The sequence below is a fragment of the Pholcus phalangioides genome, unplaced genomic scaffold (genome assembly GCF_987345545.1).
Source record: "Pholcus phalangioides strain wild (caught in Gottingen) unplaced genomic scaffold, Ppha-v1.0 ptg000039l_1, whole genome shotgun sequence".
NCBI lineage: Eukaryota > Metazoa > Arthropoda > Arachnida > Araneae > Pholcidae > Pholcus > Pholcus phalangioides.
The window spans coordinates 11,479,220-11,499,419 of record NW_028301625.1 but is presented as its reverse complement, the minus strand read 5'-3'; the positions used below and the strand labels follow the sequence as shown (position 1 = coordinate 11,499,419).

At 35.3% G+C, this 20,200-nt stretch overlaps 1 protein-coding gene across 1 annotated transcript in view; it reads right to left on the bottom strand.

The window, feature by feature from the left end:
* LOC149065573 (metalloprotease TIKI2-like) overlaps window positions 1-20,200 on the bottom strand; it is a 332,971-nt gene that overhangs the window by 202,771 nt on the left and 110,000 nt on the right. Inside the window, exon 3 of the mRNA XM_089253920.1 lies at window positions 10,851-11,411. Within this exon, the coding sequence (XP_089110046.1) occupies window positions 10,851-11,411 (561 nt within the window). The remainder of the gene's footprint in view (window positions 1-10,850; window positions 11,412-20,200) is intronic.

The window sequence follows — 20,200 nt, the reverse complement described above, 5'->3', positions numbered from 1 at the left end:
TCATCCGGTGGATAATTTTATCACGGCGTTCTTTGTTCCCATCTAAAATTTCCACCCGGGGCAGTTGTCTCTCCTCCCCGTCCCCATCTAGTTCCGGCCATGATTCAAAATTACTGTCGCTAGAGCCCGATTTTAATTCATGTTCACCTCGGAATCTTTTTCTTGATATACCTACACTTCTCTTTCTGAAATTCTTTGAACCATTTCATGTAAAATGAAAGATTCAGCTAATAGAAAATGCGTATAAAAAAAAGAGGTGGGAGCTTATGTTTTCAGAGCACGCGTTCTGTCAGTGCAAGGCTATTATATTAGCATCAAGCTGAACAGTCTTGACATTCCAGGAGATTATCTTTTCCATCTTCATGTATCATAAGATGACCGAATCACAAATGGATGAAGACACCTAAAAACTCTATTGGGTTGTGTAAACACGAGCTTCAGTAGACTAAAGCTGGTGTTGGCTGCGTACATATTACTGGAAAATAAAAAAGATCTTCAGCATCTCTCTCATCTTCTTATGTAGATTCTCATTTATCCAATTTTGAAGCTGTTCATTTTAGCCTTGAATCGGTTTTTGTCTTTTTTATAGTATTCCTCGATATTTCAAAAAACGTATCCTTAAACTTTAGGCAGAAACTAGAACGATTTTTCATAGAAACCTGTGGGAAATCACGTTTCGGTTAACGCACGTGATTCCGGAACGAATCATCTTCGTTAGCCGAGGTATCACTTATTTAATCGTGGTATACACACAAAGATTCATAATATAAATTCAAATAGAAGCTGCATCGTCTTACATCTTGAGAAGAATTCTGCTCTTTCAGTTGAAATTTTATCTAATTTTGTTTGTTGTATTTCAATTATCAGAAAAATATAATACATCATTTCAGTCTCCTATGAAAAAATTCTCATTAACTAGTCACTTAATTACCATATGATAGTTATTCGTTGAGCATCTAAAAAAACTAAATCACTCGACTTCAATCAATACGAAAACTAATTATCATATTTAATTAGATAGTATGTTCCTTCGATATGTGGAACAATTTCAATGAAATTGATAACTTTTTAAATTAATGTAAATAAATTTTCTTGCGTAATACGTTTATTTTTTATATATCTGACCGAATGATTGTACGAATTTTTTAATATTTTTATTTAATTAATTCTGGCTGTATCTATCTTGTAACCAGGGCAGCAGAGGTGTACGCGGGTGGGAGGGGAGAACATAGGGTGCTCGTGCCCTCATTTCCCAAAGCCAACCAAAAATTTAATTTTTTTAATATACAGGATTTGCACAAATGAATGACACGATTGTAAAGCTTTATATTTTCAAAACTATTACACATAATATAATGTGTGATACATAAAAATAAAGAAAAACATTCAACGTTTTTTTTAAAAATTGCTCAATAGATGGCAGCACTTCCGTACAACGCAGTGTCTGGAATTGGGGACAATGAGAGAAAAAAGTTTTGTGTATTGGAAATATATGCAAAGGTTCTATCCGCTACTTCTGTGTAGCGTGCATTGGCGTACGCAAAGGGGGGTTTTGGGGTTCTAACCCCCCCCCCCAAGCCGAGATTATAGCGTTATTTTGCAGGAAAAGATGAAACCCCCCCCCCCCCACCTGAGAAAATTCTGCGTCCGCCTGTGGCAGCGTGCATTCAGAAATTTGTAACTAAAAAAAGAACAAGGGAATGGTTCAGTCATTTTCTGTGACTACATTCTGCGGAAGTGCTGCCATCTATAGAATGATGTTGATTTTTATGTATCACAGATTATATTATGTGTAATAGTTTTCAAAATATAAATTTTTAAAATCGTGTCATTCATTTGTGCAAATCTTGTATTTTTTTAAAATTAAAATATCGAAAAACATACCTTTTATACTATTTTAATCGATTTCTGTAGATTTATATGCTTTTTGAAGTTTAGCAACTTCCAATTTGTTTGGGAGAAATTCTTTCTTCCCCCTCGCCCACCCTGAGGGCAGGTTAACACATGCACCCACCTGTTCAAGACTCTGGGATCTCGTGATGATAATGTCTGGCACTCTGATTTTCGAGAGGAAATGTGTAAAAATTGGTAGGCTGTTACTTCCAGCAATGTCGTGCGTCAAAAAATATCAAATTTTCCAAGTCCCCATGATGCTGTTAAGATGGCCCTACTTGGGACTGATATTTTCATCTAAAAGCAGAAATGCATCTGATGCATACATATGTATCGATTTCTTTGTGATACGCAGGTATATACGAATACATATGCAAGCATATATTCAGGTAAAAAAAGGAGACTCTTTCACTTGAAAAATTCGATGAAAACTCCTCCACTTTGCTGGTTGCATTATCTCGATATTGAAGCAATAAAATAAGGAAGAGCGTGTAAATGAGATAGAAAATTCGCCGTCATCATACAAAGATATAAAACCTACGGAAATCTCGTTGTATCTTGCACCAGAAAATAGATGAAATAAGAAACGAAACGCTAATAGCCAGTACCTACTCCTTCTCGAAGCAACGCCGTAGAGAAATCGTATTCCTAAAGATTCCGTGGATGTATTATATGCTTTTCTTCCGGCATAAAATTTTCAGGACAAAGTCCCCTCTCTCCCGCACGTACTATACTATACAAAATGTAGCTTGGAAAACTCAGTAAAAATACCATTTAAAGCGTAACTTTTCCAGAAAGCAATTCAGAAAGATTTTGAGCTGTTTTCTCCGCATGTCGCATTCCCAAACATCGCTTCCGTCTCTATTTATTTGAAATGTGTTGCTGATTCTTCATACATATATTTTATTTATTTCGGTCCTTTTTTGAACTGCTTGGCAACTGGGACAAAAAATAGCAAAACACTTTCTTGATGCCGATATACTGAAGTAAAGGAATTTGTGGGTTTGTGAGCCAATTTACCAAACATCAAAAATTCACAACGTTTTTAAGAGTTGGGGAAATGAAAAAATATTCTTGATACGTGAGAGTAGTTATGACAACTTTGAAATGTGAAAACAAAATAAAAACTTTGATGTTGTATGTGTGAAAATGTGAATCGTGTTTATATTTGAGAGAAAACAAGTTGAAAATTTTATTAGAAGAATGTAATTTGAAAGTGTGGGAATACGAGAGGAAAAATGTGTAATTATATTTATAATATATATTACATATTGTAATGTACAGGGTGGGAAAAAAGTCCGTAGAAACTTTAAGAATGAATAAAAACCGGAAAAAAACCAAAATAAAAAACGGTTTGCAGGATTAGCATCGCTAGGTCACGGGAATTTTTTAAGAAAGGGAAAAAAAACTCAAGAAACAACCGATAGGCGGCACTGACGTACACAAGTCAAAGAAAAGATACGCAAATAACGAACAGAAGGCCTCCAAATCGTTTATTATAGCAGTATGGATGTATGTGACCACCACAGGAGGTAACACATTGTAGACGATTCACAAATCCAGCAACGGCATAGTGCAGCAGGTCAATATATACGGTTTATAACGGTGAACTGATTGTGGATTAGGAGCGCAAGTTCTTATAACCGTCTCATTTTCATATTTCCAACGAAGTCGCTCGTACTAGCGCCACCTATCGGCTGTTTTTAGGGGTTTTTTTCCTGTCTTAAAAAAGTTCCCGTGACATAGCGATGCCAACCCTGCAAACCGTTTTTTATTTCGGTTTCCGGTATTTATTTTTAAAGTTCCTACGGACTTTCTGCCCACCCTGTATATGTACATAGTTGTTTCTTTTTTATCCAATTTTCTCGTTATTCAAGAGAAATGATCGAAATAAAATGGCTCGGGGTACAAAAAAAACTAAATTTCTTTAATTTTTCATTAAAAACGTGAATTTTTAACAATTAGCATAATATAACATATATATGTAATCAATCTTTCTTTCTCTTTCCTGAAATATCACAGAATTTTGGTGACTTCCAAATTCCAAAAAGGCAATAGTTTATACGGCTTTCTTATCATCGGATGATGAATCTCAACATTGCTCGTTATCATCTGAAAAAAATATTCAGAAAAACATTTTCTCAAGCCGTATCCGAAAAATATAAACATGAAAATATAAAATTCAAACAAAATTTTTGATACATTTTATAATTTCTTATTATTTTTTTTCCAGACATTGATTTTTTCTAGAAATGAGTTTAACTAGAGAAATTGGACATTAAAAAGTCAGTAAAATAGAAAACATTGAAATATTTTTCTTGCACTTACTGTCTTTTATTGCTGAAATCACTGCATCAGTACATTTATATACGGTAATACTATCTCAAAAACTCACTTGGCTTCACTTATGTCCATGATACATGCGTCTTTTCTGTGAAACTGAGATAAGAACCAGCTCATTTGGCGCATTTATTGCTGTTTTGGCATCTCACAAAATGAATAAAATGACACTAAGTTTGACGTGCGGCTGCAGCCTGCGGTAGACCCAAAACGAGCAACCAATGAAAAAGCTGGATTTTATGACGTCAGTAAATCGGGAGTGGACTTTTTTAATGAGAAAAGAAGTTCATTCTCTCATCTTCACTAGAGCTTGCTCGCAGGATATGGTCTTGGTTAATTGGCGCGATTGGTTGATTGGCACCAACATATCTTCTGGCAACGTTTAATGATAGATATACTTAATTTTGCTAGGGTTTCGTATCCGCAGTTGCAGTGATTGTCACTCGTGGGAAAAATTGGTCAAAATTTGTCCAAGTGGGAAATTTCTTAGCATTTGTGGGAAATTTTGAGAGTTCATGAAACAAAAGAATTTTTTGGAAAAAATTAAAAATTAATGCAGCACAAAATACTTTTCTATTGTAAAATACTTGATTATGTATTTTTCCGCTAGATGGCCGCACATTTTTTGGAAAGCGGGGGGGGGGAAATTTTGTTAAAAGGGAAATTTTGCTGGAAGTATTCACCATCACTACGCAGTTGGTACAGTGGTTAGAGCGTGAGACACGCTAACAATCTTCGTTTTTTAAAATGCATGTGTGATCCTAAATTTATTTTTAATTTTAATAAAATTTAATTTTTTATTGCATTTGTTTTGCATTGCATTGATTAATAAACTAAAAAAGTAAGATTTCTAACGCAGATTTCACATGAATAGATAATATGAAATGATTTATTCAATTTTTTTCTTTTTATTTCATAGATTTTTTTTTAAATTATGAAAAATCCATGTTTACCCTTTTTTGAAGGAAAACTCATTTGTTCTTGATGTACTATATCCTCACAAACAGAATGCACTTATTTCAAATGTTTTCTGTAGTCACTTAATGTTCTAAACTTTGCAGAACAGTTCTCTTCAACGCTAGAAATGAAACCTTCACATAAAATTTTGTGGACATTTTTCACCTGTTTCTTTAATTGGAATTAATTTTTAAAATGCTTTTTATAGACGCCACAAATTTCTCTCGCCATTATGACATACAAGTAACCAAAGCAGGACAAGTCACCGTTAAGCAAAGCCGCTTGAAAGTTGAACTCTTAATGCAGCTTTGCCGTTCAGCAAGGAAGGGGGGGCTGCGCTTTCGGCCTTCTGTTAATTTCAATGCTACTTGAACGTTAAGAACTTAAAATTTCTTTCTAAAAAATTCATCGCGGCCCACCCTCTAAGCCATGTATGGTAAACCCTTGACCCACACACCAAATGTGGCCCTGAAGGTTGTCTGACTGATATGGTCTGTCCCTCAAACTTAATTTTGTAAAAATAAACTAAGTGGCACATTTACAAATCCCTTAAATGACCCGTGGCACAATTCCAGAGCATTTAAGTGGCCTGTGGCATATTTTCAGATCACTGAAGTAGGCCTCAAAGATCACTTTCACATTCAAAGGTCACTTAAGTAACGCGCGACACAGTTCCAGAACACTTAAACGATCCGTGGCAGATTTAGAGGTCCCTTGAGTGACACGTGGCGCAGTTTTAGACTACTTAAGCGGCACCCAGTGCGATTCTACATCACTCAAGTTACCCGCCAAACATTCCCAGATTATTTAAGTGATCCGGGGCATAATTACGGATCACTTGAGTGATGCGTGGCACAGTTCCAGAGCACTTGAAAGATCCGTGAAACATTTAGAGATCGCTAAAGTGGCTGTGTATGGGGACGTATCAATAGGGGGAATGTTAGTTCAGGTGCCCAATAACCAACGAAAGGTTTTTTTCCGTTTTTAGTGCACCGAATAAGAATATTTCACATCTTCATAAAGGGTGGTTGATGACGTAAGCATCATCCATACCCCTCCCCGTTGTCATCAAAAGTCAGCAAATCGGAAATCCCTCCCCTCCCCCCCCCCCATCGATGCTGACGTAATACTTTAATAACCCTTTTTCATTGGTGGTTGCTTGTTTTGGGTCTACCGCAGGCTGCAGACGCACGTCTAGGTTTGTGGCGAATGGAAAACTTGGCGAGTATATGGGTTATTATACTATCAAACCGAAAGACATTTTTCTACTTTGTTTTATACCAAAACCAAAATTGCCTATTTCTCAAAGAGGTGCGTAACCAAGTGACTTTTCATGATAGGACCATAAATTAAAAAAATATATAGTTATCAAATATATCATTCATTATTTAATTACTTTAAAAATAATTTGATGTATTCTTACCTAGCCGTTTCTTCTTTGCTTCTGTCTTCCATTGTTGAGTTTCGCTCAAATTGTAGAGCTCCTTCTATAGAATATACAGAGGCCATGAAGTTTTTGCTTGGTCATGAGCATTTGGTTAAAGATTCAAATCTTAAATTCTGTCGTGTACGGCCAAACGAGGTAATATAATTCTAGCATGGCGAACTCAAAGTTTCACATTATTTAATTTTTTTTCAATAAATATTAATAAAGGATTCAATCCAGCCTATACCATCTTCTCTTATTTCTATGACATCATGAGCTGATTTCGTATATAATTGGTAATTTTTTAAACTCCATAATTTTATTTGGCTCTTCTTATAAAGTAAATTTAAATCCAATTGATACAGTGTGTTAAGATTCATTAAATTCATTGGTAAGTAGTGAAAAAAATTAATTCAAACCTTTGACGTCTTTTAAATGAACCACACAGTCTAGGTGAGTAACTTATTGTCTAAAATTCTTTTCTTAGAGTATCATTTTTACTAACTTACCTCCTGCTGAAGATATTATAATCTCTAATGCGAAATCCCCCGAGACCTTTCATAACAATTAATCTAATATTACATATGGATAAATAAGACTCAACACTTTTCGAAGGAAATTCCATCCAGAATTTCTGATTTCACCACAAGTAAAATACTATTTTCTATTTGTTGAATGTAAATTAATATCGGATACGCTAAATAATATTTTTTTTAATCGAAGGATTATTGAACTAATCTTTAAATTGAAATGCACCGAATGATCTTCAACGTACTCAATAAAGAACAAGAGAAAATAATGTGCAAAGAAATCTCAAACGCTTAATTTTTCTTTAATCAAACTTTATTTACTTTAATCCTTCTTATTTTTTTCTTCTCGCTGATACCGGGAATTAGATGTAAGGAAATAAATCAGAACGAAGCTTAATATCATGAGATAGTTCCCTAAGATTTTTGTAAGGATTATTAATTAATTAAACAATCAAATTACGTGGAATATAAGTTTACGCGATGCCTACACTTTCCTCAAGAAACTCCTGGCATAGTTGTTAACAAAGTTCTTTCAGAGGGGAAAAAATTAATATGTGAAGACTTATTTAATTATGCATAATATTACCCCCTCTCAAACTTTAAATATCCGCTAAAAGAATAACAAAGAAAGAAAAGGAGATGAGATGAAGAGTCTCGGCAATCGCCTTTTTCGGCATTAAGAGGATGCGTCTTTTAGAAAATATTTTCGTCCTTTTACCGAGGACAATATAAAATTTTGTTATAAGAATAATCATTTTCCAACGCAGTTTCTGATCAAACTTTCTGCGGAACGCGCGATGAGAACCATTAATAATTTCAAAATCAAAAGAACAGGATTTTGTGACAACGTAAATATTCCAGTCGTTAAAATAATGTGAAATAAGTAGGAAAAGAGGGAGCGAATGCAAGGGCTTTCAAAGTTGTGTGCTCCTAAAACATGGTTTTGCACTTGGCAATTGAAAATAATTAAACGCGTCATTTGTTTGCTAATTCAGGAGTTGACAGAAATAATATCGGTAATTAAGTTTTTGAAAAGAATGGCTGTTAATTATAGAGATAATGGCCTAATCTGTACGCTTGTGTATGATGCGGTTTCTGAAGAGATTACTTTCGGAAAAGTCTTTGCATTTTATATGTCTTTATGTCTCTTTATAGTCGTGTTAACAAGAATTTTCTACCAGTGCAATTATCTGTAATACTTATACGTTTGTAATTATATAAGCGGTGTTAGACTCGAAGGGTCAATGGTCACGCATAAACACGAAATAAAATTGTATGTCGTAAACTTATGATTTGACAACAGCGTATCAGACGGAAATCGTAACATACTAGAGAATATGGAAATTTTCAAATTTTAACCTGAGTTAGTACTCAAGCCTCATTTACAAATAATGTCTCGTTCAATTAACATTTTGACAAAGTATTACCATAAATGTATTCCACACAATATTCTTTATCCCCTAATCTACTTAGATCTTGTTTCGACAATTGCGTTCTGTGTGTAAAATATACGAAGCCTTTTATTTTTCTTGACGTATTTGAATATCAAATCGGCACCTGTATCGGGACTGAATGGCCTAGTACGTAGATAGAGTATTCGGCTAAAGAAATAAAGAGATGGTATCCAGTAGTTCTATAGTTCAAAACATTTCTAAAGGCGCTGTCTTAAGCACCAAGATGCCGACTCTCTTTCGGGAAGACAGATGGCTTCCACACTACATCAAACATAAGCCCATCGAATAAGAAAAAGAGATTTCAATTCCGACGCAATTTATTCCATTCGAAGGTGAAAGTGTAGTAAATTGTCCTGTGAAAATAGATCGAGGTTGTGAGCAAGAAATAAAGAATGTACCCAAGGAACCTGTATGCGTATTTTACCAGATTTGGTCAATCATCATCAAAAAGGTTTTTGCCTGTTTTCTTCAATACTGACAGACAAGCGAGGAAAAAAGTGTATGGTTTCTGAGGATGACAATTCTCATGATAACCCCTAACGCACGTGACTATCGGACCATATAAAACTGTAGATACGTTGGTGGATCAAGTATAAAACGGAATTTCATTCCAAGGTGAGTGGCCCTCTATCGGAGCCGGTGGTTTGAGTGTTTGCAGTGTCTTACTTTTTCTTGTTGTCTTCAGCAACTCGTATTTGTACTCAGTATACCACAATGACGAGCGAGGGATACATATATCCGCGCAACGTGTTATCAAAACATTTCTGGATAAAAAAAGCTTTAAAACCGTCTGAATGCAAGTCTCTATGCATATTTTCGTAAAAGACAATCTCTAAAACTCACATGAATGATTAGCATAAAATCCTTCTACAGGATACGGTGTGGTCGGTGTGGGGCCCCACTACGGACGAGCATCGCTGCAGAAACCATTCATGCTCTTCGCGAAATTATTGAAGTACACGCCAAAACGCCACATGAAGATATCAGAAATAACATCAGTAGTTGGTTCAGTAGTAGCTGCGAGGAACTCAATCCGTCATTGAGGATGGTCTTGACCCCGGAGCACCGACAAATGTCTGCTAGGGTCCCTCCTGCTATTCTTCTCCACGTCAATGCAAGACCACATACTTTAACATTAACAACTGAAAGATGAAGAGGGCTCTCTGGTAAGCTCTGGAACACCCTCCCTACAGTCCGTATTTATCTCTTTGTGTCTGCCATTATACGCCGCTTAAAGAGATATTGAGGGTAAAGCAATTCTACGATGATACAGGAGTGGTAGAACAAGTGTGAAACTGGCTTCACACACACACACATCTCTCTTCTTCAAGGAAGAGATTCAAAAACTACCAATTCATTAATAAAAAACTATTTCAAAATCTTGAGATTATGTATAAAAGCATTGTGCTATTTTTGACTCTTTTTATTCCTATAGAAAAATATTATGAAGTAATTCCTGTTTATATTTCATTTGCCTTCGTAACATTCCTTTTTATCGAAACTGCACTGTCACGAAATATTGAGCTTATTAATTACACTGTTCAACAAAAAAAATCGATGTTCATAAGGTAATTTAAATGGTTTTAAGATATATTGGGGCTGCTGCTGATTTCAAAACTGGTGTTGGTTTAGCTGAATTGGCTCTAGTTTTCGAGAATGTATATTCTCAACAATGTGATTTGTATGCTTCTTATGTATTACTACTGAAATATAATTTTCACTTTATCACAAAAATTAGTGCCGATCTAATAAAACCAATGCCAGATTTGGAATTAACGTCCCCCCCCCCCCAAATCACCCTAAAATCACTAAAATATCTTTGCCAATCATTTTTCTGTTTTTATTTATAATGGGCAGTTTCTCTCTCAATGTGATTTGTGTACTGCTTGTTTATTACCATATTAAAATGGAATTTTTTCACTTTATCTCAAAACTTCAAAATCAGCGCCCCAAAATCATCCTAAAATCACTGAAATACCTTTGAGAACCAAATCAGTGTTGAGCAGTGTTATGAATTGCAGAACAATGTTCAATACTGTCAGTATTTGCACGAATATTTTTTGATTAAGCCAAACTTAAGATGAAATGATTCCGATGGTTGCTCCAGTATTCAATTGTGGCATATGTTTTCCGAAATTTGAAGGAAATTAAATCGAATGTTATACTGTATATCGGATTGTTCAAGTTACCCTGAAATAAAACATGATGGATACTTTATTTAATCAATATCAAAGAGGTGAAACTTCTTACCTGTGGTAGATTTAAGCCATTCAGCGGTAAACACTGTTCTTCAACTCTTTCCACGGCACCGGTTTTTTTACGGAGTCTGACGGCTTCTTGAGCCAGATATAAATCAAGTACTGGAACTCCTCGAGATCTCACATCACTTTCCGTGAGATAGTTCACCATAAGCATTACCCAGACGGGTCTTTTCCTTTCCCAATTGCCAGCGATAGCTTTGAACAGATAGTCGGCGTACATTCCTTTGCCCTTCTGGTCTTCGGTCATCCATCGAGGCATCATGTCTTTCACGTATTCTAAGTGCCTCTTGAGACGATCGTATAAATCTTTAGGCAAGACGTCGGACAGATTCTTGCCCTGAGGCAACATCTGGCAAGTAGACATGGCAGAGACCGTTTCTGGGTCCATCAGATCTAACTCGAAGAAAACTAGTGAACACGCCTCAAATGCTTGTTTTGCGTTTTCAGGTACATGATCCCAAACTCGAGTGTAAGGAACGTGAATTGTTCCGAATAAATACGCTGGTGGTTCTCGCTTCACCATCCATAAGAAAGAAAAAGGATTTGTTTCCTACAAATAGAACAACAATATTATATCTTAACGATTATTAAGAAAGCTCCTTCGAATCTAATGATTTAATTATAGAAATTAACAAATCAATCTTAAAAATAAAAATCGTTATAAATATTAATAACTCTTGGAATTCATAAAATATTACAAATAACCAGTTTAGAAATTTACTTGATGAAAGCGTATTAATTTTTACAGCAATATAGTCAAACTCGGTTATACATTTGTTACGGTCTAAGCACGAAACCGGCCAGTTGACAAGACTAATGCCCGAATTTCGGCTTTGGCAGGCCCCCATATATATATATATCAATCTCGGTGATTCGGGATCACCCCCATGTTCTCGTATTTTTTGTGATAATTATGGTTATTTATAATTATGGTTAGCTATGGCAACCCTAAAGATCAAAGGAATTGGAATATCGATATCATAGGGATCCGATACACGAGGAATGTCCCATGCACGGGTCATACCAATAAGCAAGTCGGACCAAACATGTAATATTTCTTTTTTATCGTTAAGTATCAGTGAAACAGCAGCAGAACATTCGCATCGATATGCTGAGCTATATTTTTAGGAATTTTGGAATTTTATGGGAAACTGTTGAAAAAACAGAAACAAAAGCTACGAGAAAAACCGTCTCCATAACCAAGTTTGACTGTATATGCTATTACCTAATATCTCTCATAAAAAGGAAAAATTTTGAACAAAATTTAAATAATTTTATCAACTCATTTTTATGCTATAAAATAAATGAATGGATTGCTTAAAAAATTAATAACACATAATATCTTGTGACAAGTGAGCATGGAATTCAACGAGATGACTGTGAAAAAGCGTTACATAGAAATGTCTTAACCGAAACAAAAAATAATGCCGACATTTTCTCTTTGAAAAGCATTTGGATCGAATCACCTGCTGTTGTAAAAATATACATAACTCACCGAATTCTCCCATATAATATGCATTCTGCTTTTTTAAAATATCCATCTTTGCCGCGAAGAAAAGTTCAAATGGAAAATAACACTCTAGTGGGATATAAAATTTCTCATTTCGCGCTATATAACCAACCCTTTCACTCTTTTATGTCTTTGCCATTCGTCGGAAAGCTTAGCGCTAAATTTATAAATTTATGCGTCCCTGGAGAGACTTTGAAAGTTCACCTTTACGCAATAGCTAGGAATGAGGTGTTAATAGCCGACTTAACTGAGGAAAACGGCGTTTCGTCAACGAGCCTGAGGAAATTCGGAAAATCAAATCATTGACACCTTCCGGGAAAGCAACGAGTATAAATTTTAAATTGGCATTCTTCAAAACTCGAAAATATGAAAGTGGTAATGGAAAATTTTATATTCGTTGCGCGTGAAATGTAAAAAGGTTATTAAAGAAATTTAAGGGAATGAGTGCACGAAAATTTTCTGAAACATGCATTTTTCATTTTTTGGATTTTTGCACACTTTGAACTTTTTTTTTTTTGCGTATAACCGCGTTCGGAGTTAGGTTCTACCTGCACCAAAAGTATTTTCAACACATCGCAAGCGGGGGGTCAGTTCAACATCGTCTGACTGGAATATAAAAGTCGTTCTGCAGCTGCAGAAAATTGCTGAGTGTGTAATCCTTTGTTACATTTTTAAAATAAAGAAAAAGAGGTGGTGTTTTGTGACATTTTTCTTCCTTCCTCTCTCTGTCGGATTCAAGTTGGTAAGGAAATATAAAATGAGAGGAAAACATAGAACGGAATAAGGGGGGTGTGTGTATGAAATAATCTTGTCCTTGAAGGGTTGCCTATCGCGCCAATAATGCACCTAGAAGAAAGGACAAAACACTTTTACCGTTAAAACTTAAAATCGTCAGAATAAGAAGTGTAAATATATTTTAATGCAAGGTGTTGGCAGGCATTATTTATGCTAAGGTTTTTTCCATTGCTGATTTCTTTAAACTATGTTTCGACTGATATGGGACATTTTTTTCAGACACTACTTGTTCAAATGTCTCGAAAGCGTTTGTCTCTTTGTCGCACTTTTGTCTTCTCTTGTCTTTGTCGCACTGTGGTGTTACATAATTTCACGACAGGATTCCTTATCAAAATTACTTCAAGAAATTTTATGGCATATAATACAAATACAACGCCACAACAGGCAAATTGCCCAACGAGGTGGCTGACTTAAGAGCATCATGGATCCCCGAGCCATTTTTTGGAGGCCCTACCTACTGCTACTACTACACCACACATGCGCCCCGCCCACACCCCCCCGGAACCCCCCAACGAATCGGTACATACGGGAATGTGCGTGTACGTGTAGTGAAACCTGACGTGAAGTTTTTGTTGTTTCTCTGTAATGCTTGTTATGTGTAGTGCTGCCATCTGCCACTAGTTTTTCTAACTATGAGTGAAGTGTTATGATTGAATGATTTATTGTTGTAGGACTGTTGCTCTCTGTGGCGAGACTTTTTAACGGGAAGATCGGCTCGCATTTGCGCCTTGAAGTTGGGAACCACAGAAAACCAACTTCAGCCGACCACCACTGTGGGGGTTCGAACCCGGATCCTCGCATCGCGAGTCCGTCACTATAACCACTCGACCACCACAGCGGTATAATGTAGGCACATATATGTAGATTTTGTGATTTTTGAAAAAAGTCCATGTTGTGGAAATTAATATTTAAATAATTATAATAAAAACAAACCATTAATATCCTAAAAGCTCTCGTTAAAGTGTTTACAAATATTGATGAAATTTGAGAAAAAAATAAGTGCCTAAAGTAAAAGAAAAAAGCTAATGTGTTCCTTAAAGAATGCTGATTTCCCCATATTAAAGCATGGAACGTCAAGATTGCAATGACTCCAATAATAAAATATTTTATATCAGCTAGTTATATGACTAAAAAATTATAACTTTAGTTATTATTTTCTCCTACAAATTTACTCGTATTCGATATTTACGCCTTTTCAGTATTTTCTTAGAAAATTACGTCGTTAACATTGAGTTATCAAGTTATTATGAGTTAGCTATTACCTTCGATGGTCTTTATCGAACATCTTTTCAAACGGGGGATCTTTTAAGTAATATATTTTATAAGTTGAAACTTCTTGAACTTGAATAGATTTTCTATTCTAAAACTACTTCTGCTTCATCGACTATCGGAACTATGCGCAATTACTCGTCAAGCACGAGAAATATTTACATTGATCTGGAATTCACTTGACCAGTGCACGTGATGTTCCTCAAATGAATCGGAAAAGCGATACATGTTTGCCAAAATGTGAAAGCATCCCTTCCGTCGAAACGTTTGACCGAGAGTTTCAGTTCGCTTTCTATGTTAGTTTATTTAAGAAAACCTGGTCGAGCAATATCTAACATCGCAGTAGAGTTCAAGACATCTTGAGGGAGAAAAATACTGAGAGATTTCCTCTAAATCCTTAAAGACTTTCAAAGGATTTACCTAATCATTCAAAAAGGGTATATATTGATTGAATAAATTTTAAGTAAAATAAATTGGAAATATCTACACATAATTACAACCAATAGAATTATAACCAATTTCCAACTACATCATATTATAGAACATCAATGTTAGGTTTAAATTGCAAAAATGATTATTATAAAACAATTTTTCAACTATTTGATTACTATTCTTGTTTCAGTTAAAGCATCGAGCTTAGAGCTAATGCTGCAAAAATTATTAGAGATAAAATTATGATATATATTCACATAAAATACAAATACAAGAGCCACATCAGGCACATTGCCTAACGAGTTCGCTGAAAAAATTTGTCCATAAAAAATATGGATGTCAAATATAACCGAAATTCCCAATATAAAAGCATATATCACCAAAAACATTTTATAGTATATAATACAAGCTTTCTCTCTTCCATTTTCTAATCAGATAAGTTGTTGTCCTGTCGCTTCTGAGTCTAACAAAACAAATTCCATGTTTCTAAGGGCAATATTAGCTGAGATATTTGAATTCGAAATCGCTAAAAATGGCAGTATGAAGCATATTAGCAGCATAGACAAAGCTGGTCCTTATTATGTAAGCTATATCAGGGTTATATAATAAGGGCAGTTTCGTGACGCGCCGCAGTAGGTGCAAGCTGACGTAATGCGTGACGTCATTGCGCTAACATAACCGAGTGCGCCCGCTTTGCTATTTTGTTAATCACCTTAGTTTGAAGTCGCTGTACTGCCCATTTTGCTAAATTATTTCCCAAATTATCTTTCTGCTTATTGTCATTGATGTCTGTACATTTATTTTTTTGGATTGCCTCGTTCAACCATTTAAACATTCAAAATAAGAAATTTTGCAATTTCTTATGAGGTAACTTCCACTGAGAACATTTTTCTCGGATCCATTCTAGTTGAATACGTACGTTAGTTAATTTTTATTGGGCTGATTGAAAACTACTCGAGACAGATAATTTCAATTATCTTTTGAACTTCATAATATTTTTTAATTCTCTTTTGTTTTCATTTGAATTTGTGAAGGTGAAGCGCCATGGACTTCTTCATTACCAATGCAACTGCAGTATTAAAAAAAATGGGAAGCAAATGTAAAAAAAAGTCCTGATATGCAATTTCCGAAATTATTGTTATTTCGAATGCTAATAACAAAATATATTGTAATTCACCAACTATTTCTTGGATTTAATCTATGTATTTCTTAGCTTAATACCACACGCGCATACCTGTGACAGTAAAACAACACCACGAACGAGATTTCACTCACTTAAAAACAGTAAAATAAACTACTAAAATGTAAAAAAGCCACATTTCAAATGCAGACGTTTCGCGTGCTGATATCGTCTGCTAAAAAAAAGTGAGCAGTGACGTCACGCAGTAGCTCTGAGACCACGCTATATTCTAGAGGCTATAACCACGCCCACTAAACCAAGGCGGCAAGCGTTACTTCAAAAAGATGAAACGGCCCTTACTATATAGCGCTGAGGCTATATGCTATTCTTTCCCTCATTTTCAGCGGTTTTTGAATTCAAAATATCTCACCTAATATTGCATTCAGAAACATGGATATTTTTTTTGTCCAGCTCAGAAGAGACCAGCCAACAACATTTTAATTGGAAGTTAAAGAACCGCGCGAGAGAACCTATGAAAAGTTGCATTTCATGTCTCGGTACCTATACACCTCGTGCAAAAACAAATAACATATCTAAAATAGGCATGTTATTTAAATACTTTTTGCAATTAAAAGTATGTTTCTACAACTCAATGTTAACGAGTTTAGGCTCAAACAGACTTAAAGGGTCTCATACCTTTTAACTGGTGAAAACTGCGCTGGGCGCGGTAGCCCATGTCGATAAGATACTTGTCTAAAGTACCAAAGGATGTTTAGAGGTGTCGCGAGTTCGATACCCGGTTCATCCTTGTCAAAAACTTTCCCGACACAGGGGTACAACAGATACCGGTGACATGACCGCAGAAGAAGATTATTGCCGCAGGGAGTCCCACATCGACGGGTTAGTGCACCAACCTCTCGGTGGGTATAAAAAGGCTGCCATTCGGAATCGGCAGTAAATTTTAGGTCCCGGTCTAATTAGCCCCGCGGTATGACAAAAAATGATCAAATGAAAACTATGCTCTAGTAGAAATATTATTAAAAATACTAGTTAACCACTGATTTATTTAAATTTTTATACATATTTTCAATTGTATATGTTATCCTATGCCAGTATAAAATTTTACACATCTCCAATACTTAAATTTTTTACAAATTTTCAAAAAAAATGCATAAAAAACCGCTTTTACAAAAGATAAAATAGCGTGGCATCAATTTAATTGAATAAAAAGTGATTCAAAATAAAGGACACTGTTCAGTTCATGAAATAAAGCAAAAGATTGAAGTTTAGTCTTATTTAAAATCAAATTTTAAATTTATAAATTCAAAAAGTTTTATATATTTATAATTTAATTTCAGAAGAAAAACTGAGTCAATGGAATCTCAATCTTCTGCTTCATTTCAGGAAATAAACCATTTACTTTATATTTTGAATCAATTTCTATTCAATTACATTGATATCATGCTGCGCACAAACTGATTTCAATGTATTTTTTTTAATTTGAAAAAAATTATTAGAAATATATAAATAATAGCATACGATAACATATAAAATCAAAAATATGTGCAAAAAGTTTTAAATAAATCAAAGATTAATTAGTACGTTTAATGATATTTTTACTAGAGCATAGCTTTCGCCATGTTAAAAGGTAAGAGACTGCTTAAGTTTTCACCCTGTATAGCGTTTCAATAGTTATTTAATAGTTACTTTCGATCATAAAATTCAAATTATAAAAAGTCGTATCGCCTTCGAATAATTAAGTTATTGAATAACCATTGGATTAACACTGACAACAGCAACTCACACGCACAATTCTTTTCTACCGTCTTTAAATCAATAAAAAACAAAAGAAATCCAAAAATAGGAGAAAAAAAAGTGGTTTTGCACCTCCAAAAAAACACAACGGAGTCATTGAATAAAATTCCTCTAGCACCGCTATTCTTCGATAAGCTTTGACTTTCATGCCGCCTCCAAACAAGAGCTTCCAATTAGTTCTTTTCTTACGGACACAGTAGGAACCAAGGAAAAAAATGGTCTTGAAGGAAAAAAAAAATATATATATATATATAAGGTCTGGAAACAGCTGGAAGTATTGACGACTGTGACGTGAAAAGCACTCCAAGGAGGTTACAGCGTAGAAAGGACAAAAAAGAACCAAATCCCTGGGAAAAAAATGGAGGTTGAAGAAAGCCGAGAATAAAAAAGAATAGTCAAGAAAATCGAACCAAAAAAAAAGATAATAAATAAGTAAAAAGCCCAGCTGTGACAAGAATTATTCCGATTCAGTTGCCCGGACTTTGGTCTAGTGAATTGGAAGAATTTCCTTCAGACGTCCGGAATGCGTGTTCCAGCCGACTGACCGAATGAAGCACTTTCATTTTTGGGTGCGTTATCTTACGCACGTATTTAATGCAGTCAAGTTTTGACAAGTTCCGCACTTTAAGGAGTTCAACTTGATGCAACATCTGCCTTACATCTCTGCTGCTGCTTAGGCTTTCTGTAAGTCTACCAAATGGCGTTAACCGGAAGTTGAAAACCTAGTCCTATCTTATTCCAGGTCCATATAACATGAGCTGTCTCATGAGGCGATAGAGTCGGTACCAGCTGACGTCACGCGTGACGTCATTCCCCTGCAGAACCAAGTGCACCCGTTTTGCAACCTCGTTAATTACGGTAGTTTGCGCAATTGCTGTACTGCCCATTTTACTGAATTTTTTTTTAAATTATCTATTCAGTTATTTTCATTAGTATCTGTTTATTTATCTGCTTGCTTTAGCAGTTTTATCGATGTTGCATTGTTAAAAATTTTTGCATTTGTTCATAGTAACTTTCACTAAGAATATTTTTCTCGGATCCATTTCAGTTAAATCTCATACGTGAGTTAATTTTTATTGCGTTGATTGAAAGCCAACTCGAGACATAATTTCACTTATCTTCTGAACTTTCTAATAAATTTTAATTTCCTTTTTGTTTCCATTTGAATTGGGTAAAGCTTTTAAAAGCCTTGAAGACTTCGTTATTACCAATACAACTGCAACAGAAAAACATGGGATGCGAACATAAGTACGCTTACAGTTTACTCTATCGAGCCTCTTATATTTTGACACCCATATTTTACAAGTCTTTGGGTCTTTGGGGAAAGTATGATAAGTACCTTGAATCCAAGTTTCTTTGTCTTTCGAGAATTTTTCTTGCATGTTGTAATCGCACAAGAACTCATATTTGTTTATCACTGACTTGCATGAGAATCACAAAAAATATTATAAAAATACTACTCGCGCATACCAGTGACACTAAAAACAACACCATAAACGAGAGGTCACTCATTTAAAGCAGTAAAATAACCACTAAAATTTAAAAGAATCCTCTTCAATACAGTACGTTTTGTAAGCTGATGTCATCAGCTAGAAAAATGTAGCAGGATCGTGATGTCACACTGCAGCTCCGAGACCACGCCTACTAAGCAAAGGCGGCAAGCGCAACATCAGAGATGAAATAGCTCTTACTATATACCCTGATCTTATTCAGTTTTGCAGTTGATTCTTTTCCTCCTGCAGTTCATTTTATCCGATTATTAGAAAATCGTCGTAAAAAAAAAGTTGTATAATTTGAACTACTATTTGTTCTCGTTTGATTCCTTGGCAATGATTCATTGATGCGTTTTTCGGCCTTCAAGGAGAACAGTTACAGTGCAGCCTAAATAATCTGAGGTGAACGGGACCAAGACCATCTCGGATTATCGGAAAAGACATAGAAAACGGCTGCTCAAATGAGGGGTTCTTATTCTTACCTATTTTGCCCCTAACTCAACGGCTTGATTCATTACACAACTGCTAAGACCCTGGGACTCTGGTATAGGGAGTCTGAAAGGGGGCTCCATGCTCTGTGGGTGCCCGATATCGGTTTTCTTTTTTTGCATTATAAATTTACTACAGAGGGCTTGGGAATCCACCGGAGACCCCAGTTCAGGGATTAAGATCTCCTTTCAATTAGAATTTCTCGCATTCGTAAGACAAATGGGACAAAATGAAACAAAACTCGTGCTAAGAGAGAAACCAAGAGGTTCCGAAAAGAAATTGTGAAAAATTCCAGCACCTTCGATTACCCAACCTCGAAGTTTTGAGACTTGAAAGATCGAGACACTCTACTCTACTCCATTCATAATTCAGTTCTTAATGGGTGAATACGATATATTCACTGTCTACGTCAAGGT